This window comes from Elephas maximus, chromosome 27 (assembly GCF_024166365.1).
Source record: "Elephas maximus indicus isolate mEleMax1 chromosome 27, mEleMax1 primary haplotype, whole genome shotgun sequence".
Classification (NCBI taxonomy): Eukaryota; Metazoa; Chordata; class Mammalia; order Proboscidea; family Elephantidae; genus Elephas; species Elephas maximus.
In genome coordinates this window covers 2060358-2086724 of record NC_064845.1, presented here as the reverse complement: position 1 = coordinate 2086724, position 26367 = coordinate 2060358, and the positions used below count along the sequence as shown (strand labels likewise).

At 52.4% G+C, this 26367-nt stretch overlaps 1 protein-coding gene across 1 annotated transcript; it reads left to right on the top strand.

Moving 5' to 3' along the window:
- The first annotated feature begins 2310 nt into the window (after window positions 1–2310).
- Window positions 2311–6899, top strand: MYD88 (MYD88 innate immune signal transduction adaptor). Its single transcript, XM_049870896.1, has 5 exons — window positions 2311–2764; window positions 3571–3705; window positions 4145–4325; window positions 4490–4581; window positions 4872–6899. Exons 1-5 carry the CDS (start codon window positions 2383–2385, stop codon window positions 5024–5026), a joined length of 945 nt encoding a protein of 314 aa, XP_049726853.1. The 5' UTR covers window positions 2311–2382; the 3' UTR covers window positions 5027–6899.
- The last annotated feature ends 19468 nt before the right edge of the window (window positions 6900–26367 follow it).

The following is a 26367-nucleotide window of genomic DNA, read 5'->3' as shown; positions in this document are numbered from 1 at the left end:
GCCCCGCCCACTGTGACCTACGGCCCCAATCAGGAGGGCCCCTTGAAGCTCCGCCCAAGAGCCAGACGGAAGTCTTTCCACTTGAAGCCCCGCCCACTGTAACCTACGGCCCAAATCAGGAGGGCCCCTCCGAAGCTCCGCCCAGGAGCCAGACGGAAGTCTTTCCACTTGAAGCCCCGCCCACTGTGACCTACGGCACCAATCAGGAGGGCCCTCCTGAAGCTCCGCCCAGGAGCCAGACGGAAGTCTTTCCACTTGAAGCCCCGCCTACTGCCTGGCGGCACCCCAAGAAGCGCTCTTGGAATCTGAAACAAGCCCCGCCCACTCCCGGAAACCCTTTTCCAGGAGCCCCGCCCACCGCCCGCGGCCGCCAACCAGGGGGCGCGGCTGCCAAGAGCCCGCCCACAGTTGCCGGCTTGGGGAGGGGCGGCCGGGCCCCCACGCCTCCGCCCCGCCCGCTCCGCCCCGCAGGCCCCGGGCCCTGCCCCCAAGTGGGGGGACCAGCCCCACAGCCGCACCCCGAAGTGGTCGGGCTCGAGCGTGAGGTGTTCGGAGAAAACCGAGGGGGTTTGGGACTCTTAACTGGAGAGGGAGCGCCGCGCCCTCGTTTTCACCAAGTTTACACGCATTGGGGATGACTGGGTTAACGCCAGCTTTCCCCGCTGGGCTGACCTCCACCAGGCCGGGGCGGGGCCGAGCATCCGTCCCGGAGCCTGCAGCCAGGCCGGGGCAGGGCCGAACATCCATCCCAGCAGTGTGCAGCCAGGCCGGGGCAGGACCGAGCATCCGTCCCGGAGCCTGCAGCCAGGCCGGGGCAGGGCCGAGGATCCCTCCCGGAGCCTGCAGCCAGGCCGGGGCAGGACCGAACATCCATCCCGGCAGCCTGCAGCCAGGCCGGGGCAGGATGGAGCATCCCTGCAGCCTGCAACCAGGCCGGGGCAGGACCGAGTATCCCCGGAGCCTGCAGCCAGGCCGGGGCAGGACCAAGCATCCATCCCGGCAGTGTGCAGCCAGGCCCTGGCAGGACCGAGCATCCCCGCAGCCTGCAACATGCCTGACACTTAGTTGGTGATCAGCAAACAGCTGTTGAAGGAAGGAAAGGGCCAGGGCTCCCCAGCTCCGGACTGTGTCCCCTAACCCTAAAGGACAAGGCAAGGTGCCTCTCCGACGCCCGAGGGCAGGGCCATGCGTTTCTCTGAAATCCGGGGGTGTAATACGGGGTTCGCCACAGACACCAAAAGCTAGGGCACTCTGTAGCCCTAACCCCACAGAGTAGGGCTGTGACCGTTCGCTTCCCCAGGAGATCCACGTCTCGGGCAGACCCCAGAGGAGTCCTTTCCCCTACTCCCTCGGTCGGGAATGTGAATCCCCAGTGACTCAAGGGATGCCCTGGTGCCCAGCCCCAGCCATCCAGCTTGAACCCCAAGTGTGGCCACACCAGATCCCAAGGGCAAGGCCCCTGCCTCTTCGACCCCCCCAGGAAGGTCGTTTCCCCCTGCCCAAAAAATATATTTAAAAACCCAAACCCACTGCCGTCCAGTGGATTCTGACTGTTTCCAAGGAATCCTCCAGCCACTAACCTCTTGGGTAGCAGACGAGGTCTTAACCACTGTGCCACCAGGGACCCCCCCCGGGGGGGCCAAAACACAACCAACCCAGCTACAGTTTCTCCTCGAGTGGATTCCAACTTATAGCAGCCCTAGAGTACAGGGAGGGCCATAGGGTCTCCAGCGAGCGCCTAGTGGATTCCAACTGCGGACCTTTCTGGTTAGCAGCTGTAGCTCTTAACCACTGCTCTACCAGGGTTTCCTCTCCGGAAGGCAAACCTAAAACCAAACCCGTTGCCGTCGAGTCGATTCCGACTCCTAGCGACCCTATGGAAGCGCTGGTGGTGCAGTGGTTAAGAGCTATGGCTGCTGACCAAAAGGCTGGCAGTTCAAATCCACCAGACGCTCCTTGGAAACTCTATGGGGCAGCTCTACTCTGTCCTATAGGGTCGCTAGGAGTCGGAATCAACTCGACGGCAACAGGTTTGGCTTTTTGGGTTTAGCGACCCTATGGGTCAGAGTAGAACTGCCCCAATAGTTTCTGAGGAGCGCCCGGTGGATTTGAACTGCCGACCTTTTGGTTAGCAGCTGTAGCACTTAACCGAGGCCCTCGAGATCCCCAGGGGCGGCTCCCTGCTCCCACATCCGCACCCCCCAGGCCTCGAGCGCAGAGCTGGGGCGCCCCCACCTCCGCGCATCTGGCGGGGCCCCAGCTGGCGGGGCGGGCGGCGCTTCTGGGAAAGCAGAACCGGGGGCGGGGCGGATCCGGGCGGCAGGAAGGAGGAAGCACTGGCCGCTGCCTACCCGGCCGCAGCGAGGCTCCAGGCGACGCGCCATGGCTGCGGGAGCGCCCGGCCCGGGCTCCGCGCCCTCTGCGCCCTCGGTGCCCCCTGCACCCTCTGCGTCCTCCGCGCCCTCCGCGCCCTCGGGGTCCTCCGCGCCCTGGGTGCCCCTGGCTGCGCTCAACATGCGAGTGCGGCGCCGCCTGTCGCTGTTCCTCAACGTGCAGTCGCTGGTGGCGGCCGACTGGACCACGCTGGCCGAGGAGCTGGGCTTCGAGTACCTGGAGATCCGGCAGCTGGAGGCGTACCCCAACCCCACCGGCCGCCTGTTGGACGCCTGGGAGGGCCGCCCTGACGCCTCTGTGAGCCGCCTGCTCGAGCTGCTTGCCAAGCTTGGCCGCCAGGACGCCCTGGAAGAGCTGGGGCCCAGCATCGGTGAGGACGCCCCCTTCCTGGCTCGGCTGGCCCCCAGGGCGTGTAGGGGTTGCTCTTCTCCTGCCGCAGCATCCAGCCCCACCTGGAGAGGCCCCCATGTCCTGGCTGGGGGGCTGGAGGCAGCCCGCCAAGAGGAGCTGTACAGGCTAGTTCCCTTTCTCAATATCCGGGTGCAGTGGAGACTGTAGAAAGGCAGTGAAGGCCAAGAGAGGTTAAGAAGAGAAGGCGATAGCTTAAGCAAAGTCCTTCAGGTAGGGCCAGGAGTCAGGGGATCTAGGAAGGTTAACGTAGGGCAATAGAGTCGACTGGAAAACTCGTGTCCCAGGGAAATGCAGCCCCCACTTCCGACCACTCACTGATGAGGTGAGGACACAGGGCCCACAGGCAGGCACACCGAGCTCTGTAGCCATTGCTGCTTGTCACCAAGCTGCAACCCCTGGGCTTCCTCGGCCGGTTGGCATGCCTAACCCCACGCTCACATCTGCTAGGATTCCGGAATGAGCACACCCTGGTTCCGTACTGGGGGCTTCTAGGAAGGGGGGCAGGCACAAAGTGACAGAAGAGAGCCAGGCTCTGACCTTGGCGGCTTCCCAGGCAGCCAGTGGGATGTCTTCCCACTCAAGGCACCCCTTTGGAAAGGTCAGAGTCAGGTGTGGACTCAGCCTCTCAGAGCTACACAGCTGAGGATGGTGCCGGTGGGCTGGGGAAAGCAGGACTGGGGAGGTGAGATGGGGCTGGGTCCTGCTTGTGGGGAGAGATTTGGGGCACCCCCGGGGAGCCTACCATGCCCTATCTCTGCCCCGCAGAGGAGGACTGCCAGAAATATATTCTGAAGCAGAAGCAGGAGGAGTCTGAGAAGCCTCTACAGGTGCCCGCCGTGGACAGCAGCGTCCCACGGACGGCAGAGGTGGCAGGCATCACCACGCTTGATGATCCCCTGGGTAAGGACCCAACGCTGCTCCCCTGGGCCAGGTGGGACAGGTGGACCATAGGACAGTGTGGTGTTCAGAGCATGGATGCTGGAAGCCGATGGCTGTGGGACCTTGGACAAGTCACTTAATCTCTGGAAGCCTGTTTCTGCTCCTAAGAGATGGCCATGATAAAGGTCCTATCTCTGGGTGGCTATGGGCCTCTCATGAAATGAGGTCTGTTTATCGATGGTTAAGGTCTGTCTGTTGATGGTTAAGATCTGTCTGCTGAACAGTTAACCCATAATTTGGCTGGGGGTGGGGTGGCGTGTGGCTCTGCTGGGAGGGGTACTTTCTCTGTGTAGTGTCATCTCGGGGTGGGTGTAGGACCCAGGACCAGCGTGGCCTGGTCTGGGCTCTTCCCCAGCCTCCCTGTGGAGCCCTGCCCATCACCCTTATGCTGTGTCCACAGGGCAAGTGCCTGAGCGCTTCGATGCCTTCATCTGCTACTGCCCCAGCGACATCCAGTTTGTGCAGGAGATGATCCGGCAGCTAGAGCAGACAGACTATCGGCTGAAGTTGTGTGTGTCTGACCGCGATGTCCTGCCTGGCACCTGTGTCTGGTCCATTGCCAGCGAGCTCATTGAGAAAAGGTGGGCCAGGGACAGGCGGGTGGGTGCTTGAAGCCCTCCCCAGGGATCCTTACGCCAGGCTTCTAGCCTGGGCACTGGAGGTCCTTCCCGGGGATGTCACTCGGCACGTGGGGCTATGCCCAGCTAGGTTGCCATAGTGCCTACAGCCCGCCCACTCCCCCCAGGTGTCGCCGAATGGTGGTGGTTGTCTCTGATGATTACCTGCAGAGCAAGGAATGTGACTTCCAGACCAAGTTTGCGCTCAGCCTCTGTCCAGGTAAGTTCAGCCCGGCCCTGGCCCGGGAGGACACCATCTGTCCTTCTCTTGGCTGGGCGGGCAGGGCCTCAGGATGCCAGCCTTTCCTTACTGAGGCTATGGGTGCAGCGCCATGGAACCCTGTGGGTCTCTGCACACCCAAGTGTGTGTGCCCTTTTACGTGGGTGAACATGTGCTGGATGGCTAGTCAGGGGAGGCTGGTGCCTTCTGTTAACCTCTGTGCTGGGCACAGGCCCCACTCTACCTTGAGGCCAGGGCCTGGTGCCAGCAGTGTGCCCCGTGGCTTGCAGGTGCCCATCAGAAGCGGCTGATCCCCATCAAGTACAAGGCAATGAAGAAGGAGTTCCCCAGCATCCTGCGGTTCATCACCGTCTGTGACTACACCAACCCCTGCACCAAGTCCTGGTTCTGGATCCGCCTTGCCAAGGCCCTGTCCCTGCCTTGAAGACTGCCCCTGGGACCCTGGGGTTGCGTGCGTCTGTCTGCCTGCCCCTGCACTGCTGCCCCTGCCTCCTGCTGTGACTGCAGGGGCTCTGCGCTCCACTTGCTGCAAGACTTCTAGATGTCGATACCACAGGCACATCTGCAGCCCCAGTGGCTGCCCTCGCTGTCTCACATCACGTCCTGTGTCCTGCACGAAACCAGTGGCTGAGAGGTGCGTCCTCCTTCAGGATGATCAGCCAGGACAGCGGGGAGCAAGGCCACCTGGGACCACGAGGAGGCCCGGGAGAGTCAGCTCTGACCTATCCAGGCATCTTTGGCCCCGGTTTCCCCACCTGAGACTGAGCAGCTGCAGGAGAGGAGGCTGCAACTGCGTCTGAATCACTGTAGGAAATGGTGATGCATTGCTCTGGATCTCCTGGGGAGACCCCTTTGCTAAGAGCGAGCTGGCTGCCTGGGCCTCATACTGGGCAGTGCTGGGACCACAGCAAGGCTGGGCGGCTGCTTCCGCAATGGTGCCCGCTGGTGCTTCAGTGCCTCCATGCACGCTTCACTTTCCACTCCTCTTCTAACCCAAATCCGTTACTGTCGAGTCGATTCCAACTCAGGGACCCTATAGGACAGAGTAGAACTGCCCTATAGAGTCCGAGGAGCACCTGGTAGATTTGAACTGTTGACCTTTTGGTTGGCAGCTGAGCTCTTAACCACTGTGCCACCAGGGCTCCCCTCTTATCCGGGTGGTGGGTGTACCCACGGCGCAAGCCGGGGAGCAGGCTAGCCCAGAGCAGGGAGATCCCATCTTGACCCTGATTCCCCACTGGGCCCGCCTCTCGTCTGCCTCATGGGACCTCCCAACCTCTGCTCCACCTTTAGCATCTCCGAATGTCCAAGTCTAGCCAGAGCAGCGGGGGCTGCTTCTCACGGACCTATCAGGTTGCCTGCAGCCAGGCTCTCAGCTCTGCCTGGCATGAGATGGGGTCCTGGCCTTTGGCGTATCTATCAAGGATAGATCCTGGGGGAGGAAGCTTTCTTCTCTGGACCACCCACAGCCAGCTTTCACAGGACTTTCTATACCTTCGTTGCCTTATGGAGCGTTTCTTGGGCCCAGTTTACAAACGGCGGCCACACAAGGGCCACCAGCCCCGAAGCATGTGTGCCCACAGACGCGTACAAACACACACACCTTCACACACACACTCACTCACCGATCCCTGCGCACGCACATTTCCCTGGGTACAGCTTCTAGGCACAGATGTTTTTAAAAAGTCTTGCCATCAAGGGGGCCCAACCATCTCCCTGGACAGATGGGCCACTCTTGTTCTCCTTTATTCTTTCTGAGTGGGGTTTCCTCCTCGTCTTTTTTTCCTACTCCTTGAAACCAGACTTGGAAAGGAACCAATAGGCCAGCATTTACACCTTCAGGGAGGAGGAGGGCCGCCCAAATTCACACGACAGGTTAGCAGAGACAGCTGACTGTGCTCCTTCTCCCAGGGAAATTTGCAGGTCCCTTCAGTTCTCCTTCAGGGAGAGAATGACAGGGTCTCAGGTCTCTAAATCCAATAGAAAAGATCTTCCTTCTGTGCTCTGCCCCCAGCCATGTCTGGGGTACCCCTTAGGATCTCTGCCTGGAGGATTTTGAAACATCTGATCTCCATGAAGCCCTTAGCTGCCATGCCCCTGCCCCCTTTGATAAAGGGGAGGCTTTTAAAGCAATTTCAAGGAAGTATCGTTGGCACTTTTGTATACGTTGTGAAACTCTCAGAGAGACCTGTCTCTCTGAATGCCAGTGTTTGTCATTCCTCCTATATTTTGGGTTTACAATAAAGAAGTCTCTGCTTTGGGAACAGCAGGTCTCGTTTGTGTCTGAAAGGAGATTGAGAGCAGTGACCGGGGTAAAGGTGCTTCTGCACAAGAGAAGCTAGCCTGTGGGTAGGTTCTCGCAGCTTTGGCAGGGGCTTCCGGAAGGCTGGCCCCTTCCCCATAGACCCCAGGCCTCAGCAGAAGTCCCAGTTGGCCCCAGACACTTGAAGACCACTGTCCTCCTCCTGAGCTTACTTGAGGTCTGCTTTTGGGTGGGCTGTGCTTCTGGGTCCTAGACTGGTCAATGAAGGAGGGTACTCTGCTGGGCTTCAAGGCCCTACGTACTCGAGTCCACAGGTCTCCTGAAATCTCAGCTGTTTTCATTAATGGTCCTCTTTGGGCTTGGCTGTCTTAATCCTAGGTGTCCTAGTCACCTAGTGCTGCTGTGACAGAAACACCACAGTGCATGGTGTCCTAGTCATCTAGTCCTCTTAGAACAGAAACACCACAATGGATGGTGTCCTAGTCACCTAGTGCTGCTGTGACAGAAACACCACAGTGGATGGTGTCCTAGTCACCTACTGCTGCTGTAACAGAAACACCACAGTGGATGGTGTCCCAGTCGCCTAGTGCTGCTGTGACAGAAACACCACAGTGGATGGTGTCCCAGTCGCCTGGTGCTGCTGTGACAGAAACACCACAGTGGATGGTGTCCCAGTCGCCTGGTGCTGCTGTGACAGAAACACCACAGTGGAGGGTGTCCCAGTCGCCTGGTGCTGCTGTGACAGAAACACCACAGTGGATGGTGTCCCAGTCGCCCGGTGCTGCTGTGACAGAAACACCACAGTGGAGGGTGTCCCAGTCACCCAGTGCTGCTCTGACAGAAACACCACAGTGGATGGTGTCCCAGTCGCCCGGTGCTGCTGTGACAGAAACACCACAGTGGATGGTGTCCCGGTCACCTAGTGCTGCTGTGACAGAAACACCACAGTGGATGGTGTCCCGGTCACCTAGTGCTGCTGTGACAGAAACACCACAGTGGATGGTGTCCCGGTCACCTAGTGCTGCTGTAACAGAAACACCACAGTGGAGGGTGTCCTAGTCACCTAGTGCTGCTGTGACAGAAACACCACAGTGGAGGGTGTCCCAGTCGCCTAGTGCTGCTGTGACAGAAACACCACAGTGGAGGGTGTCCTAGTCACCTAGTGCTGCTGTGACAGAAACACCACAGTGGAGGGTGTCCCAGTTGCCTAGTGCTGCTGTGACAGAAACACCACAGTGGAGGGTGTCCCAGTCGCCCGGTGCTGCTGTGACAGAAACACCACAGTGGAGGGTGTCCTAGTCACCTAGTGCTGCTGTGACAGAAACACCACAGTGGAGGGTGTCCCAGTTGCCTAGTGCTGCTGTGACAGAAACACCACAGTGGAGGGTGTCCCAGTCGCCCGGTGCTGCTGTGACAGAAACACCACAGTGGAGGGTGTCCTAGTCACCTAGTGCTGCTGTGACAGAAACACCACAGTGGAGGGTGTCCTAGTCACCTAGTGCTGCTGTGACAGAAACACCACAGTGGAGGGTGTCCCAGTTGCCTAGTGCTGCTGTGACAGAAACACCACAGTGGATGGTGTCCTAGTCACCTAGTGCTGCTGTGACAGAAACACCACAGTGGAGGGTGTCCCAGTCGCCTAGTGCTGCTGTGACAGAAACACCACAGTGGATGGTGTCCTAGTCACCTAGTGCTGCTGTGACAGAAACACCACAGTGGATGGTGTCCCAGTCGCCCGGTGCTGCTGTGACAGAAACACCACAGTGGATGGTGTCCCGGTCACCTAGTGCTGCTGTGACAGAAACACCACAGTGGATGGTGTCCCGGTCACCTAGTGCTGCTGTGACCTAAACACCACAGTGGAGGGTGTCCCGGTCACCTAGTGCTGCTGTGACAGAAACACCACAGTGGATGGTGTCCCAGTTGCCTAGTGCTGCTGTGACAGAAACACCACAGTGGATGGTGTCCCAGTCGCCCGGTGCTGCTGTGACAGAAACACCACAGTGGATGGTGTCCCGGTCACCTAGTGCTGCTGTGACAGAAACACCACAGTGGATGGTGTCCTAGTCACCTAGTGCTGCTGTGACAGAAACACCACAGTGGAGGGTGTCCTAGTCACCTAGTGCTGCTGTGACAGAAACACCACAGTGGAGGGTGTCCCAGTCGCCTAGTGCTGCTGTGACAGAAACACCACAGTGGAGGGTGTCCCAGTCACCTAGTGCTGCTGTGACAGAAACACCACAGTGGAGGGTGTCCCAGTCACCTAGTGCTGCTGTGACAGAAACACCACAGTGGAGGGTGTCCCAGTCGCCCGGTGCTGCTGTGACAGAAACACCACAGTGGATGGTGTCCCAGTCGCCCGGTGCTGCTGTGACAGAAACACCACAGTGGATGGTGTCCCGGTCACCTAGTGCTGCTGTGACAGAAGCACCACAGTGGATGGTGTCCCGGTCACCTAGTGCTGCTGTGACAGAAACACCACAGTGGATGGTGTCCCGGTCACCTAGTGCTGCTGTAACAGAAACACCACAGTGGAGGGTGTCCTAGTCACCTAGTGCTGCTGTGACAGAAACACCACAGTGGAGGGTGTCCCAGTTGCCTAGTGCTGCTGTGACAGAAACACCACAGTGGAGGGTGTCCTAGTCACCTAGTGCTGCTGTGACAGAAACACCACAGTGGAGGGTGTCCCAGTTGCCTAGTGCTGCTGTGACAGAAACACCACAGTGGAGGGTGTCCCAGTCGCCCGGTGCTGCTGTGACAGAAACACCACAGTGGAGGGTGTCCTAGTCACCTAGTGCTGCTGTGACAGAAACACCACAGTGGAGGGTGTCCCAGTTGCCTAGTGCTGCTGTGACAGAAACACCACAGTGGAGGGTGTCCCAGTCGCCCGGTGCTGCTGTGACAGAAACACCACAGTGGAGGGTGTCCTAGTCACCTAGTGCTGCTGTGACAGAAACACCACAGTGGAGGGTGTCCTAGTCACCTAGTGCTGCTGTGACAGAAACACCACAGTGGAGGGTGTCCCAGTTGCCTAGTGCTGCTGTGACAGAAACACCACAGTGGAGGGTGTCCCAGTCGCCCGGTGCTGCTGTGACAGAAACACCACAGTGGAGGGTGTCCTAGTCACCTAGTGCTGCTGTGACAGAAACACCACAGTGGAGGGTGTCCTAGTCACCTAGTGCTGCTGTGACAGAAACACCACAGTGGAGGGTGTCCCAGTCGCCTAGTGCTGCTGTGACAGAAACACCACAGTGGATGGTGTCCTAGTCACCTAGTGCTGCTGTGACAGAAACACCACAGTGGAGGGTGTCCTAGTCACCTAGTGCTGCTGTGACAGAAACACCACAGTGGAGGGTGTCCTAGTCACCTAGTGCTGCTGTGACAGAAACACCACAGTGGAGGGTGTCCCAGTTGCCTAGTGCTGCTGTGACAGAAACACCACAGTGGATGGTGTCCTAGTCACCTAGTGCTGCTGTGACAGAAACACCACAGTGGAGGGTGTCCCAGTCGCCTAGTGCTGCTGTGACAGAAACACCACAGTGGATGGTGTCCTAGTCACCTAGTGCTGCTGTGACAGAAACACCACAGTGGATGGTGTCCCAGTCGCCCGGTGCTGCTGTGACAGAAACACCACAGTGGATGGTGTCCCGGTCACCTAGTGCTGCTGTGACAGAAACACCACAGTGGATGGTGTCCCGGTCACCTAGTGCTGCTGTGACCTAAACACCACAGTGGAGGGTGTCCCGGTCACCTAGTGCTGCTGTGACAGAAACACCACAGTGGAGGGTGTCCCAGTTGCCTAGTGCTGCTGTGACAGAAACACCACAGTGGATGGTGTCCCAGTCGCCCGGTGCTGCTGTGACAGAAACACCACAGTGGATGGTGTCCCGGTCACCTAGTGCTGCTGTGACAGAAACACCACAGTGGATGGTGTCCTAGTCACCTAGTGCTGCTGTGACAGAAACACCACAGTGGATGGTGTCCCGGTCACCTAGTGCTGCTGTGACCTAAACACCACAGTGGAGGGTGTCCCGGTCACCTAGTGCTGCTGTGACAGAAACACCACAGTGGAGGGTGTCCCGGTCACCTAGTGCTGCTGTGACAGAAACACCACAGTGGAGGGTGTCCCGGTCACCTAGTGCTGCTGTGAGAGAAACACCACAGTGGATGGTGTCCCGGTCACCTAGTGCTGCTGTGACAGAAACACCACAGTGGAGGGTGTCCCAGTCGCCTGGTGCTGCTGTGACAGAAACACCACAGTGGAGGGTGTCCCAGTCGCCTAGTGCTACTGTAACAGAAACACCACAGTGGATGGTGTCCCGGTCACCTAGTGCTGCTTTAACAGAACTACCACAGGTGGATGGCTTTAGCAAAGAGATTTGTTCTCTCACAGTCGAGGAGGCCAGAAGTCGGAATTCAGGGCGCCAGCCCCAGGGGAAGATTTTCTCTCTCTGTGGGTTCTGGGGGAAGGTCCTTGACATCAATCTTCCCCTGATCTGGGAGCATCTCAGTGCAGGAACCCCAGGTCCAAATATGTGCTCTGCTCCTGGTGCTTCTTTCTTGGTGGTATGAGGCTCTTGTCTCTCTGCTCCCTTCTCTCTTTTGTATCTCAAAAGAGGCTGATTTAAAACATAACCTAATCCTGTAGATGGAGTCCTGCCTTATTAACATAACTGCCGCTAATCCCGCCTTATTAACATTTTGGAGGCAGGATTTACAACACATAGGAAATCACATCAAATGACAAAATGGTGGACAATCAATAGGGAGAATTGCAGCCTGGCCAAGTTGACACACATATTCGGGTGACACAATTCAGTTCATGGCACTAGGGTATTGATCTATTTTGTTAATAAAAATACATCACTTTTCACTCTTCACTCAAGAGATTATCGTGGCCACTCCCCGTGTGGAGAGTAGACTGCGCTCCGTAATGTTTTCATGGCTGTGACCTTTAGGAAGTTCACCAGGCCTTTCATCCAAGGTGTCTCTGGGTGTGTTCAAACCCTTTTGGTTAATAGAGTGCTTAACAGTTTGTGCTACCCAAGGACTTTGTGAGTTAGAATTGACTCAGTGGCAGCTGATTTGTTTTGATTTAGACATTATCAGTGATAACGATCTGTCACCGTGTCCTGGCTCACGAGCTGTCTGGGTGCCTGAGGCCCCCTTGCCTGGCCCCTCTTCCCTCAGGGATTCCAGAGAAGGCCTGACTGCTTAGATCAGCCCTGCAGGACCTTCCTCTCTGCATCCCCTGGGGGCAGAGCCGCAGTGTGACCAGGGCAGTGCCCCCAGGATCTGCTCGGTGCCACCCGCGGCTGGGGAGGTAGTTCTTGGACCCACTCAGGTCATGCAGGGGTATAGAAACGGTGTGGTTACGTCTGACTGCCTCGTCTAACTTCAGGATGGGGGAGGAGATTCAAGGTCAACATCAGCCCAAAGCTGATTCTTGTGAGGTGGAGGTCAGACTTACAATCTCTTTCTAACCTTTTACCAATTCTGACATCAACCGTCCCTCCCACCGCACTACTTCTCCGCTGGGTCCAATAATTCATTGCAATGGCCACACAGAGCTCACAGACCATACTCACAGTTATGGGTTTATTAGGGATGTAACAGGCTACAACTTGGGATCAGGCCTAGGAAGCGTGTAGGCAAAGTCTCCCTTCTTCAGTACAGGACAGATCTCTCAGGTCCTCTGGGCTGTTCAGGGCTCCACTTGGCCTCCTAAGAACAGGCTCTTCTCAGCCCCTTAAGCTGGCCTGCTCCCTTACTCCTCCACCCTCGCTTGGGCCTGGCCTCCGCCCTGCTCAGACAAGTGTTATAGCTCTTTAGCTCTCCTGGTAAGTGCTTGGAGGCACCCCACTCTACCAGCAAGCCTGCCTGAGGCACTCAGCTTTCTTGCCACCATGCTGCCTTGCACTAGTCACCTGGTTCTGCTGCTACGGCTTCTCACCATCTCCTGCCATCTCGTGTTACAGCTGTTTCCTGGGTCTACAAGGTTCTCATCACAGGGACCCCAGGTCCAAAGGGCACACTTTACTCCTGGGTCTTCTTTCTCTGCTTTTGGAGTTGGCTTATTTTAAGCCTAGCAGGATGGTAAAACTGACCAATCCCGTACAATGGTACCATACATCTTATTTGTATATCCCACCCCCAAGGTTCCATGCACCTTATTTACTTTATTAGCGGGCTGTCCAATCGCCTTCATGGGCCACAAATGGCAATTTGCATAGTCCCACCCAATTATTTTTTGGGAGTCACAGGACCATGAATGGCTAGAAGGGCCATATTAAGTAATTCACTGACCACAAGTGGTCTCTGGTTGACCCTAGGCCCCTCTCTAGTTTCTTTTTTGAGTCTTTTGTTTCCTTTTTTCTCTTTTGCTCTGAATGAGAAAAAAAAAAAGTAGAGACCAATAATTGTATCTCAGATGGTCGCTCACAAGCTTTTAAGACACTGAGTTTTCATTTTGCCCCATATATCTCAGGCTGGGCACCTGAGAAGCCAGCAATTCAGAAATCAATGGGTGTAAAGAGAGAGAGAGAGATGGAAAAAAAAGAGAGCCCCAAGAAAAACCTGTTGTTTCTAGCTAAAAAGCCAGGAAGGGGCAACCTAGGAAGACGGAAAACTTTTAGACAATAACCGCCCCCCTCCAGCCAAACTGGAAAACAAGCCAGAATCCTCCCCCCGTCATGAAAAGACAAATGGGGAGCCTAGATTTCCACCCCCAGTCCCCAGTGCTGGGGTGGTGTCACAAATGGAGAGCCTAGATTTCTACCCCCAGGACCCCGGCTGGGGTGGTGTCAGAAATGGGGAGCCTAGAATTCCACCCCCAGCCCCCACTGCAGGGGTGGTGTTAGAGGAGGACTAGTGGAGGGTCAGGCTTTTCACTGCTCCCAGGAGTAATGTGCCCCCACCATGTCAGTGGAGATCATGTAGGGACAGGAACAAGGCATTCTTCCCCCTCCCACCCAGGTAGTATCAGAACGAATGGGGAGCCTGAACTCCTACCGAGCCTGGCTGGTAACCAGGAGCACCACTGGGATGTCAACAGAGGCCAAGTGGGGAACCTGGACTTCTACCTCCACTGGACAGTACTCCCTCTTACCCTATCAGTGCAGTACCAGAGAAAGCCTGCTGAGAAGATTTAAATAAAGTCCAGAGTCTCCTAGCATGATACCTGAAATGTCCAGGATTGAAAAGCACTTGTCATTCCAAGAACCAGGAAAATGTCAGCTCGAATGAGAAATGATAATCAGCAGAGGTTGTCATGATTGAATTGTGTCCCCCAAAATGGGTGTCAACCTGCCTAGGCCATGACTCCCAATACTGTGTGACTGTCCACCATTTTGTCATCTGATGTGATTTTCCTATGTGTTGTAAATTCTGTCTCTATGATGTTGATGAGGTGGGATTAGCAGCAGTTATGTTAACGAGGCAGGACTCAATCTATAAGGTTAGATTGCATTTTAAACCAATCTCTCTTGAGATATAAAAGAGAGAAGTGAGCGGAGAGACAAGAGGATCTCATACCACCAAGAAAACAGCACCAGGAGCAAAGCGCGTCCCTTGGGCCCGGGGTCCCTATGCTGAGAAGCTCCTTGACCAGGGGAAGACTGATGACAAGGACCTTCCCCACACCCAACAGAGAGAGAAAGCCTTCCCCTGGAGCTAGCACCCTGAATTTGGACTTCTAGCCTCCTATATTGTGAGACAATAAATTTCTATTTGTTAAAGTCATCCACTTGTGGTATTTCTGTTATAGCAGCACTAGATGACCAAGACAGATGCCAGTGCTGAGATGGCGCAGATGTTAGAATTATCTCACTAAGATTTTAAAGCAGCCGTTGTAAAAATGTTTTAGTGAACAATTATGAAAACGTGTGAAACAAAAAAATAGAAAGTCTCAGCCAAGAAATAGGAGTTATAAAGAAGGACCAAATCAAAATTTTAGAACCGAGGAGTACAATAACTGAAAAAAAAAAAAAACCCAGTTGGATGGGCTCTATTGTAGAGTGGAAGAGAAAGACGACAGAATCAGTGAACTTGAAGATAGAATAACAGAAATAACTCAATCTGAACAACAGAAAAAAAAGGACTTCGAAAAATGAACGGTCTCAGGAACTCGTGGAACTATAACAACAGATCTAAGATTTGTGTATGCAAAGTCAGGGAGTGAGAGGAGAAAGAGGGTAGGGCTATAAAAGTCTTTGAAGAAATATGGCTGAAAATTTCCCAAATATGGCAAAAGACATAAAATCTACAGATTCAAGAAGCTGAGCAAACCCTAAACAGAATAAACCCAAAGAAATCCATGCCAAGACACATCACAGTCAAACTTCTGAAAATTAAAGACAAAGAAAAAAATTGAAATCAACCAGAGAAATGATGTCTTACCTATAATCAGGAAGACAGTATGAATGATAGTGGATGTCATTCAAGATTTTTCAAGTGCTGAAAGAAAAGAACTGTCAACCTCAAATCCTATATCCAATGAAAATATCCTTCATGAATGAAAGGGATATCAAGACATTCTCAGATGAAGAAAAACTAAGAGAATTTGTCACCAGCAGACCTAAAAAAAATTGCTGAAGAAAGTTTTCAAAACAGAAAGGAAGAAGTAAAAGAAGGAATTTTGTAACATCAAGAAGGAAGAAAGAACAACAGAAAGAGTAAAAATACCGGTAATTCAATATACTTCCCTTCTCCTCTTGAGTTTCTCAATTATATCTGATGGTTTAAGCAAAAGATTAATTTAGTGGTTGCCTGCAGGGTAGATTAGGGAAGCTGATAGGCATTGTGGTAATTTCTTCTTTAGAAAACTTCACAAATGAAAGAGCGAAAATGAACTGACAGCTGGTTGGGTCCCCAGGCTTTCCTCTTTCCTCGGAAGATCACACCCCACCAGTTCCTGTCCAGTGTCCCCCATCCTGAGCACTCATGGTTGTCAGTGTATGTAGAGGAAATATTTAAGACAAGTATATCAACAACAGGGGACAGGAGAGGGACTTGAAGACAGGAAAGGCTTCTACATCTCACTTAAGCAGGTCGAATGTTGACACCAGTAGAATTATAAGTTATCTAATACCTGTTGCTGTTGTTGTTGTTGTTAGGTGCCCTGGAGTCAGTCCTGACTCATACCAACCCTACATAAAACAGAACGAAACACTGCCCAGTCCTGTGCCATCCTCACAATCGTTGCTGTGCTTAAGCCCATTGTTGCAGCCACTGTGTCAATCCATTTCGTGGAGGGTCTTCTTCCTTTTCACTGACCCTCTACTTTACCAAGCATGATGTCCTTCTCCAGGGACTCCATGTGCAAAGTATGTGAGACGTAGTCTTGCCATCCTCACTTCTAAGGAGCATTCTGGCTGTATTACTTTCAAGGCAGACCTGTTTGTTCTTCTGGCACTCCATGCTGTATTCAATATTCTTCACCAACACCGTAATTTAAAGGCATCAATTATTCTTCCATCTTCATTATTCATTGTCCAGCTTTCACACGCTTACGAGGCAATTGAAAATACCATGGCTTGAGCCAGGCGCACCTGAGTCCTCAAAGTAACATCTTGGTGCCTACAGCACCTATTGAAAAATCTACACAAAGAGATGCATTCGAAACCCGTATGAATTAATCAAAATGAAATTCTATTTGAAATGACAAAATAGATGGAGAACAGATGAGTGGATGCCAGCAGTTAGGGAAGGATCCCTGGCAGCACAACAGTTAAGCACTCGGCTGTTAACTGAAAGGTCAGCGGATCGAGATCACCAGAGGCTCCAAGGGAGAAAAGACTTGGCGATCTACTCCTACGGGGCATTTCTAGTCTTTCCTGTAGGATCGCTACGAACTGGAATTGACTCAAGGGCACCCAACAACAGCCAGGGGTTAGCGATGGCTGGGAGGAGTGGGTGTGGCCAGAAAGAGGTAGCTGAGGGAGATTTTTAACGTGATGTTATAGGTCTGCATCTTGACTCTGGTGGTGGCTACAGGAGTGTGCACAGAATGGCACAGCGCTATGCAGACATCGTACCAAAGCCTGGCGGTGTCCTGTGGTTATGAAAGATGTAGCCATTGTGAGAAATTGTGTGAAGAGTAAGTAGACCCTCTCTGTACCATCTTTCCAACTTCCTGTGAATCTGTAATTATTTCAAGATAAAAAGTTTAATATAAAAATACAGTAAAAAATAAAGTCCCTGAGTACGTAATGACTGAGGCTCAGTTTTCCATTTTTCTTTTAAAAAAGTAATAATTTTCATTATGAAAATGATCGCTGAGAACATATAGTTATACATATGTGAAAAAGTATGTATTTTTAACCATCGTTTCATTTTATGTTGAGAAAGTGAACCAAATTATGTTTCTTGAAGACTTATTATTTTGGTCCAGACTGAAAGCAGACCGTAAATGAGGCAGTGCTCTGTTCTCTAGAGACTTGCAGCCCAGCCGAAGAACGTCAGCACAAAAGCAAAATGATCTGGGTAACCTAGGAATCAGGCAACAGAGACTTCCATACTCGTCGCAGCATGTGCTCCAAGTCCTGAGACAGGCTTCTGTGGGCCAGAAGGTCTTGAAAAGGCCTCCAGAGGCCAGTGACCTTGAACTGGGCTTTGTAAGGTCGTGGACTTGGCAGGGCAGAGACTAGGAGGAGGAGAAGGAGGTTCAAGCAGTGAGGCCAACTTAGGGAAACTGAGAGGCACATTTATGGATGAGGAATAGACTGGTGGGACAAGACCATATGGGTTCAGTAGGGAGGTGGCGTGGGAAGGACGGCTGGGGCCCTGGAACATGAGAATAAACCGTGTCCGGGCAAGAGAAGGGCTGTTGGAACCAGAGTACGGAGCAGATTAATCTAGTGTTTGCGTGCCTGATAGGTTAGGGAAGTTGATAAGCACAGTGGTCATGTCTGCTTCAGGCAATGACCCGAACCAAAACGAGAAATGAGGTGACCACAGGCACAGAGAAGGGACACTGGGCTCCTGGAACTTCCTCTTTCCTGAGATCAGACCCCCCCAGCGTCCCCTGTCTGAGTACTTGGGTATCAAGTCAACGTGCAGGTACCTAACCTTGAGGTCCTGAGGGCGGGCCGAGTCCAGGGATCCAGTAGGTAAGTCTCAAGTGGCCTCCGTTTTAGTCAGGCTCTTCTGGTTGAGTGTTCATAAGTAAAAATGTGTGTGTTTTAAGAACACCAGCCTCACCCAGTTCAAGAGTTACCTCCTTAAAAAAAAAAAAAAAAGTTACCTCCTCCTAGAGCAGTATTGCCCAATAAAATCATAACGTAAGCCATGTATGTAGTTTTTAAATTTCTAGTAGCCACATTAAAAAAGTAAAAAAGAGACAGATGAAACTAGTTTTAGTAATGCAGTCTATTTAAGCCAGTGTACCTAAATTATCATTTCAACATGTAATCAATCTAAGAATTATGGAAGAGGTCTTTTACATTCTTTTTCAAATTAAGTCTTCAAAACATGGCGCGGATTTTCCACTTACCCAACCCAGTGCCATCGAGCCGATTCCGACTCCTAGTGACCATTCACACTTACAGCACGGGTCAGTTTGGCTAGCCGCAGCCTCCAAGTGGCTGCCACACTGGACGGTACAGCTGTTAACACCTCGCTACTCCTGGTGTGGCCTCTGGGTGGTGCAAACGGTTTGCACTTGGGTGCTACGGCTGCTAACCAAAAGGTCGGCAGTTTGAATCCACCAGGCCCTCCTTGGAAACTATGGGGCAGTTTTACTCTGTCCTATAGGGTCGTTACGAGTCCAGATCCACTACAAGGCAACGGATTTCGGTTACTAACGGAAAGGTTGGTGATTAGAACACACCCCGTGAGGAGGCAGAAGAAAGGCCTGGCAATCTGCTTTCCTAAAGATTACAGCCATCGAAAACCCTACAGAGCAGTTCTACTTTTTAACACAAGGGGTCGCTATGAGTCTAAATTGACTTCACAGCAACTGGCGGCAGGAGGGGAGGCGACTCCACCTGCGGCCCCTGGACCAGTGGCTCTGACACCGCCTTTTAGAAACAAGAAAGCTGGAATCCCACTCCAGACCCACTGAATGAGAATCTCTGCTTTCGTAAGATCTCCGTGATTCGCAGGTGCAGGAAGGTGGACAAGCTGTGTTGCGGCTGCTCGGCCTCAGCGTCCCTGCTCCTAATTCGCGCTCCCAGCTGTGATTTCCCTCCGTCCCAGCTGCAGAGAGACCTCCACCAAGCCACGGCTCTCCTTGCTCTGAGCACCATGATTGGTTTAGGGACGTCATGTGATGTCATGTGACCCAGCCAAAGCCTCCTTCCAGGGCTCCCACCACACCCGAATGATGCAGGCTGTGAGTTCTGGAGCCCACGTGGATCTTGCAAGGCGAGGCTGCCTGTGTGTGAAGCTTGTGAATGGTGGGAAACCAGGTATGTACCAAGGACATCCTCGGAGCCCCTGCTTTAAGCCTGAAGGCTGAAATTTTCAGGTAGGTGAACCAAAAAATTCTCTGTTTGCTTAAGCTAGTTTTGATTGTGTGGTAGATCTTATCTGTCTCTCCTCTACACTTTCTCTCCTGTTCTCCACCAGGCTCTGTGCCTCAGGATATAGACCTTCCTTCGAGGGTTACATCAACAGGCTCCGCTTGCCCACTGGTTTCCCGCTGGGCTTGTCCAATGGAAAGCACCAGCAGATCAGAGAGCGGGAGGAGAGTGAAGTCAAGGCGTTTATTCCCTTGGTTCCTTTCTTGTGGGGTTGCTGAGGGCTGACTGCCTTTTTACCAAGGGCCACAGCTACTGTTAGGTGACCGTGTTCTTCAGCTACCCTCTTTGGTTCCAGTAGCCATCTGTCGTCTTGCCCCTTCGGGCGGTGACGACTCCAAGGTTGCCATTCCCGTTGGTAGTGGTGGTGCTGTCGAGTCAGTTCAGACTCATAGCGACCCTACAGAACAGGATAGAACTGCGCCATAGGGTTTCCAAGGAGCGCCTGGTGGATTTCAACTGCCGACCCTTTGGTGAGCCGCTGAGCTCTTAACCGCTGCTCTACCAGGGCTCCCCCATCCCTGTAGTCCTGCATGACCCTTTTTGATTTCCCTGTACTCTGTTTATCCTTTACACATAGCACCTTTTTTAAGCTCTCCTCAAAATATCCATTCTGATGTGCCATTTATTTCCTATCAGGACACTGACTAATAAGTAATTGGCGCCAGGAATGGCTTTAAAGTAGGATTCCGGAATTGAGTTGTTTGGATATATGAGGAGCCCTGGTGGCACAGTGGTTAAAGCAGTTGGCTGCTAACTGAAAGGTTGATGGTTGGAATCCTTCGGCCGCTCTGCCGGAGAAGGATGTGGCAGTCTGCTTCCGTAAAGATTACAGTCTTGGAAACCCTATGGGGTGGTTCTACTCTGTCCTATAGGGTCGCTATGAGTTGGAATCCACTCAACAGCTGTGGGTTGTTTTTTTTTTTTTTTTTAAGCTATATAAGGAGGGCATGGAGCCCTAGTGGCACAGTGGTTAAGAGCTCGGCTGCTAACCAGAAGGCCGGGAGTTCGAATCCACCAGCTACTCCTTGGAAACCCTATGGGGAAGTTCTGTAGGGTCACTATGAGTTGGAACTGACTTGATGGCACCTAACAACAACAAGGAGGGTACAGATAACCTTGTTGTGGGTTAATGGGATCCTGGCAATCCATGGCGCGCGATGACATCACAAATAAGCAGATTGTCACTGGTGGTGGCATAGAATAAAGTATAGGTGGAGGGCCAGTACATGGGGAGATTCGGCCAACCCGAAGTGCCTGTCACGCACTGGTCTACTGAAACCAGAAAATCAGACAGGCATATTAGTCTGCTGTCGTAAGATGGAAGTGGGATGTACTGAGCAGGTCTGAAGTGCACAGCAAACAATCTGAGCATACCCAATCCCACTGCCTTGCTATGTCTTCTTCAGCATACTGCCTGTGCCCTCAGGGGGAACACCAGGTGGTCAGTAACTAGAGGACAAGAGAAGCACCAGCCTCTTTCACAGGTAGATCTGCACACCACGATGGAACCAGCCAGAAGTGAAAACTGCTGCACCACAGCTCACTGAGGAGTGGCCCCAAAAGGCAGTGGCCAGGGGATTTTCTATAGTGGGCAGTGCTCTACCGCAGGTGCAGGTCTACCAGGAGTCATGCCTAGTGGTTAATAGGTTAACCGGTTGGTCAGGGATTTGGAAAGAATGAGATTAGAGGATTGGTGACAAGGAGGTAGTGGGCAGATGCATGGATGGACTCCTCACAAAGAACAGCGTGTGGAAACATTTGTGTCCCACGTAAATGCTCATCAAAGGCCATCTGCTGTGGATGAGGCTCTCAATAAGCAGGACTAGAAGCCCTAACCTGAGAGCTGCCGTTCTAGTGGGCCTGGAAGGCGGAGCTGAAGCCTAGGGTCAACGGGCCTTCACCCAGAATTCGGAGAGTGTGGCCAAAACCCAGAGTCTGGAGGGTAGGGCCATTGTATAAATGGTCTCAGAGAACAGAGGATTATTTTCAAGCCTTGAGAGCTAATGTAATGTGTTCTGCTGACTTGCTTGGTGCTTGTTATCCCTTCTTTCCCTCCAGTTTCTCCCATTTGTAATGGAAATGTCTATCTCGTGTCTACGTTCCACCGTTGTATTTGGGAAGCAGATAACTTGTATTCTGGATTTCTCAGATGCAGAAGAGCTTTTGGATTTTGGACTTGGAGTTGATTTAGGACTTTTGCTACGATATGATGGGGTGAATGTGTTTACATGTGGCAAGGACATGACTTTTTGGGGGACCTTAAACCACCAAGAAAGTAGTGCCAGGAGCAGAGAGCGTCCCTTGAACCCGGGGTCCCTGCACCAAGAAGCTGTTAGACCAGGGGAAGATCGATGACAAGGACCTTCCTCCAGAACTGACAAAGAGAAAGCCTGGTGCCCTGAATTTGGACTTTTAGCCTCCTAGACCTTGAGAAAATAAACTTCTGTTTGTTAAAGCCATCCCCTTGTGGTATTTGTTGCAGCAGCACTAGGTAACTGAGACAATGCGGATGGCAGTTGGCTTCCTCCTTGGACTTTCTAGTGCTTGTGTAACAGGCCCAATTACAAAGTGGCCACGGCTCCAGGGAAGGAGGCCATGCATGGGGTCAGCAAGGTAGACTTGCCTTCACCAAGCTTATCTGGCTACTGCTATGGTTTTCTTTGTGGGAAGGTTTGTAACTATACATTAAAAATTTTTAATAGATATAGGCCATGCAGGTTATCTATTTCTTAATTCTGCTTCAAGGAATTTGTCCATTTCACTTAAATTGCCAAATTTATTGGCATAAAGTTTTTCATAACATTCCTGGATTATACTTTTAACATTGGTGGAAACGATAGTGATATCACATCTCTCATTCCTGATATTGGCAATTTGTGTCTTTTCTCTTTTTTTCCTGGTCGTTCTGGCTAGAGGCTTAACGATTTTACAGGTTTTCTCGAAGAATCATCTTTTGTTTTCATTGATTTTTCTCTATTTGCTTACTATTTCATTAATTTCTGCAGTGGTCTTTATTATGTGTTTTTTCTGGTCCCATTGGGTTCAATTTGGTTTTCTTTTTCTAGTTTTTAAGATGCAAGTGAGGTCGTTGATCTGAGATCATTCTTCTTTTGTAACGCAGGCACAAGCGTGCCTGACTTATTGGGGTAGGCTGTGCTGAGCTCAGGAAAGACCAGTCAGACACCTGGTTATTAGGTCACTTCCCACGTGTTAGGGGCAGGGATTTGTCCTTACAGGGATGTACACATCAGTCACCGTGGCATTTCTGCCAGTACTACCATTCTGTGAGCAGAATGTCTTATCCCTTGCCTTGACACTATTTCCACCTACAGGACACATTTTATGGCAAAGGAAGTATGACGGTGACCTCACACTCTTGGAATTCCTGGTTTTGCCCTATGCCCTATCACCCAGGAAGAGCTGGTTTGGCAGAACTGGGGATTGGCCTGTTTAAGGCTCTGTTTATAACAGGGCTTCCAACCAGTTCAATTTGAACCCCTGCTGGGAATTTGCATTTCTACCCTAGACGTGCTGAATTAGAATCTGCACTTTAACAAAGGGCCCCTGTGAGTCTTACATAAGCACAAGAGTCACCTGGGATACCTAAGAATCACCTGAGGATCTTGTTAAAATGTAGATTCTGATTCAGTGTATCTGGGGTGGAATTGCAAATTCTTAGCAGAGGTTCCAACTGAACCAGTTCAAAGCCCTAGTTTGTAAGCCTTAACCCAGCAGCGAATACGTGCTGCCATCTCTCCCATAACTAGAATGCAGGGGTTTGGGAAATGAGGGGTGAAGGAGGAGTTACCCCTCTCACTCTTACACCAAATAAACTGGTAAAGGAATTGTTAACGCTTCCCAACTCTGCAGTTTTGGTTTCAGTGGGTTCGGAAGTTCTAGTGCCAAAGAGAAGAATGCTTCCACGGGAAGACAACCGTGGTTCTCGTAAACTAGAAGCAGAAACTGCCTCCTGCATGATACACGTGATAGCAGAGACTCCCCAGCTTCCCTTCTTTCCTTTGGGAACACAACTCCAGAATTTTAGCTGGGCATATGGCCGCCTTGCTAAAGGCTGTACTTCCCAGTGTCCTTGGTAGCTACGGTTGGTAGATTAGATCACTGCTTTTAAAACATTTGCTCCTCCTTCCCCAGCCTCCCTCCATGTAGTTGTGTGGGCTCAGGCCATCCTGACCCTGGATAGGTAAGTGCAGAAATGAGGGAGCTCAGACCTGTGGGTCACCCGTCTTACGCTAAGACCACCTTCTCCACACGGCTCCTATTCTAGATACAGGACTAACCAAGGCATACGCGTGTGCTGTGACCATGGAAATGATTGCCATGACATCAGTAGCCTGCCGGTAGCAGGAGAATGAAGACACCTGGAGCAGGTCTGAACCCAGCCTGGAACCCGGAGCCAGGCCCAGCTGAGTGCAGCATGGATCACCCAAACGCCAGAGGATCTGCAGGCACATGAAAAAGGAATAAACACTCACTGCTGTAGGCTGCTGATATTTTATGGTTGTTTGTTACCCAGCATCTTCATGGCAACAGCTAACTGAGATTCTAGGTGTGGCCAAGTGGTTAAGCTATAAGCAGAGGGCTGTAAGAGGAAGTGGTATGTGCAAGTTTTAGTTCACAGTTCACGGCCTTAAAAAGAAGGTGTGTGCCCTCTGCTTCCCAGACTCCCTTCATGCTGCAGGAATGTGGGTGTGGTGGTGGGAGCTGGAAGCTGCACCTCGAAGATGGCAGACACGAGGTCCCAGGTGTGGAGGTGAACTATCAGCCCAACACTGCTTACACTCAGACTTTCATGTCAGGGAGAAACACCTTTCTACTGTGGTTGTCATTACAGCAGGAATGCTGGGACCCTAACATAGTCTGGGTTTTCTGTCACTAGCAACCAGGAGACCTAACTGTCATGGTGGGTTTTCTGAAGTTCCTTACAGTGTCCATCCAACACAGGCCCGCAGGTCCACTGATGGTCTCCTCCTGCTTGGCCGTGGGTCCTACCAACTTGGCTGCTGGACGCAGGGCCCATGGTCCACCTTGATTTACTACTGCCTCCATCACAAAGGCCTCCTGCGAGCCATGTGGGTTTATCAGGCTTAGTGGAAGGGCTGGATATAACTGGTACTTCATTGTGTCTGTCCAGTAGCTTAAAGCCACAAAATGAAGTTAGAGCAGGGCTGCACACTTACCTTACGACTCAGGGGTAAAAACTCAGCATAGCGTCTTTGTTTTCTACCATCTGATCTTTCCCATGGAGCCCTGGTGGCGCAGTGGTTAAGAGTTCAGCTGACAAGCAAAAGGTTGGCAGTTAGAATCCACCAGGTGTGCCTTGGAAACCCTATGGGGGCAGTTCTGCTCTGACCTGTAGGGTTGCTGTGAGTTGGAATCAACTCAATGACAATGGGTTTTAATCTTTCCCATGAACCGTCACCCTGTTGTTTAGGTGTGGTAAATATAGTCTTACCTATTAAGAATATATCAGATTCTTGGAAGCAAAAAGAAAAAAAAAAACCTGAAAACAAATTGAAGATTAAAAAAGAAAAGAATATATCAGATTCTTCTGGTTCAAACAGTGTCTTTGGGAGTAACTTGGTGTCTCTTAGGTAAATGCTTAGTTTTTCAGGTTTCCTTTCCTCCCCCTTCATCTTGCCAAGATGGCGTCCAGGAATGGCTCCTGCGACCTCATGGTGGAAGGAAAGGCCGCCTTGGGTCTGCAGCAGGTCTTGCACTGTCGTCTGGCTGTACTGTGGAGGGCCTGGCCTGGTTTGGTCCTGAGGTCCCATGCAGCACCTGCTGAGGTGCGGCAGGCCTCCTTTGGCCTCTGCAGCATAACACTAGCACCCTGAGTTGAAGACCATGGTCTCAACTCTTTGCTTCTGGCCACAAAGTCCCACCTCTGCAGGATCTTCATTTCAGCTCTCCATTCCGCTGGCCTCTTTGGGCCCCTTCAGTGGGGCACAGAGAAGCATTTGATCTAATGCAAACCCAGTATAGACTGTGGGCAGCCAGACATGGTATCTTGGCATCCACTGGCCTGGACTCTCTCCTCCATCATTGCTACACGGTTGTTCCTACAGCGTGTTGGATATGATGCAAACGTGAGTGCAGAGCTTCTCCTAGCAGCTGGCCACCTCCCCCAAGCCATGCCTGGGCAAGTGGTCCACGAGCCTCTGATGTTCCTGGGTTCATCATATTCTCCATACCTGTCTTGGGTGTTTTTCTAGTTCTCCCCACTCAAGATCTGAATGAGTTGTGGTGGGGGTGGGGATGGACGGGGGAAGTGAGGACCCTGGGCCTGCTCGCCCTCCTACTTTCCCTCTTCTGTTCCTCCTGGCCACGTGCCTGTCGACAGGAAAGGGCCGGTGGTGCTTTTACTTCCCTTCCCTTTAATCCAGGGCTGTGAACCATAGGGTCTGGGCGTTACAGGTGGATGGTGTTTCCCCTCACAGTATGGAAGGAACCCATGATCTGAGTAAGACATGGTTTTTGATCTGGGGGCTACACAATAGCTGTGAACTAGGAACTCCCAAGGACAGTTGCATTGATGGTCCGTCCCCTGAATTTTATCCCTTTTACGGCATGAAGACCTTTCACCGGGGTGCTTTGTGGAAACATCGTTGTTGCTGGTTCTGCCCTCCTGCCCCCAGGTGCCCATTTCTCTTTTTCAAGTTTCACAGTGCAAACCTCTCCTCTGCCCACTGATACCCAGGCGCTGTGCCCCTCCAGTCCACTCCCCTCCTCCAGGCTGCTTGTGGACGCACTCACGTGCTGGCAGTACCTTTCCTGCAGCCTGCTACTTGGTCTAGAAGAACGGCACGTTGGTACAGGCCCGTGCGCGCACACAGCTTCACCAGGACTGTCCGAGGGGTCCACAGCACTCCACGCTGCCTTTCTTTCAAGGTCTCCCTGCCAGGTGAAACGTTAACACACACACCACATGCAATATGCCAATCTATTCCCAAGGACACATAA

Coding starts and splice junctions, on each gene's coding strand:
- MYD88 (XM_049870896.1), top strand. CDS start 2,383: ATGGCTGCGGGAGCGCCCGGCCCGGGCTCCGCGCCCTCTGCGCCCTCG. Junction 4,326..4,489: donor AGCGAGCTCATTGAGAAAAG/GTGGGCCAGGGA, acceptor CACTCCCCCCAG/GTGTCGCCGAATGGTGGTGG. Junction 4,582..4,871: donor TGCGCTCAGCCTCTGTCCAG/GTAAGTTCAGCC, acceptor CGTGGCTTGCAG/GTGCCCATCAGAAGCGGCTG.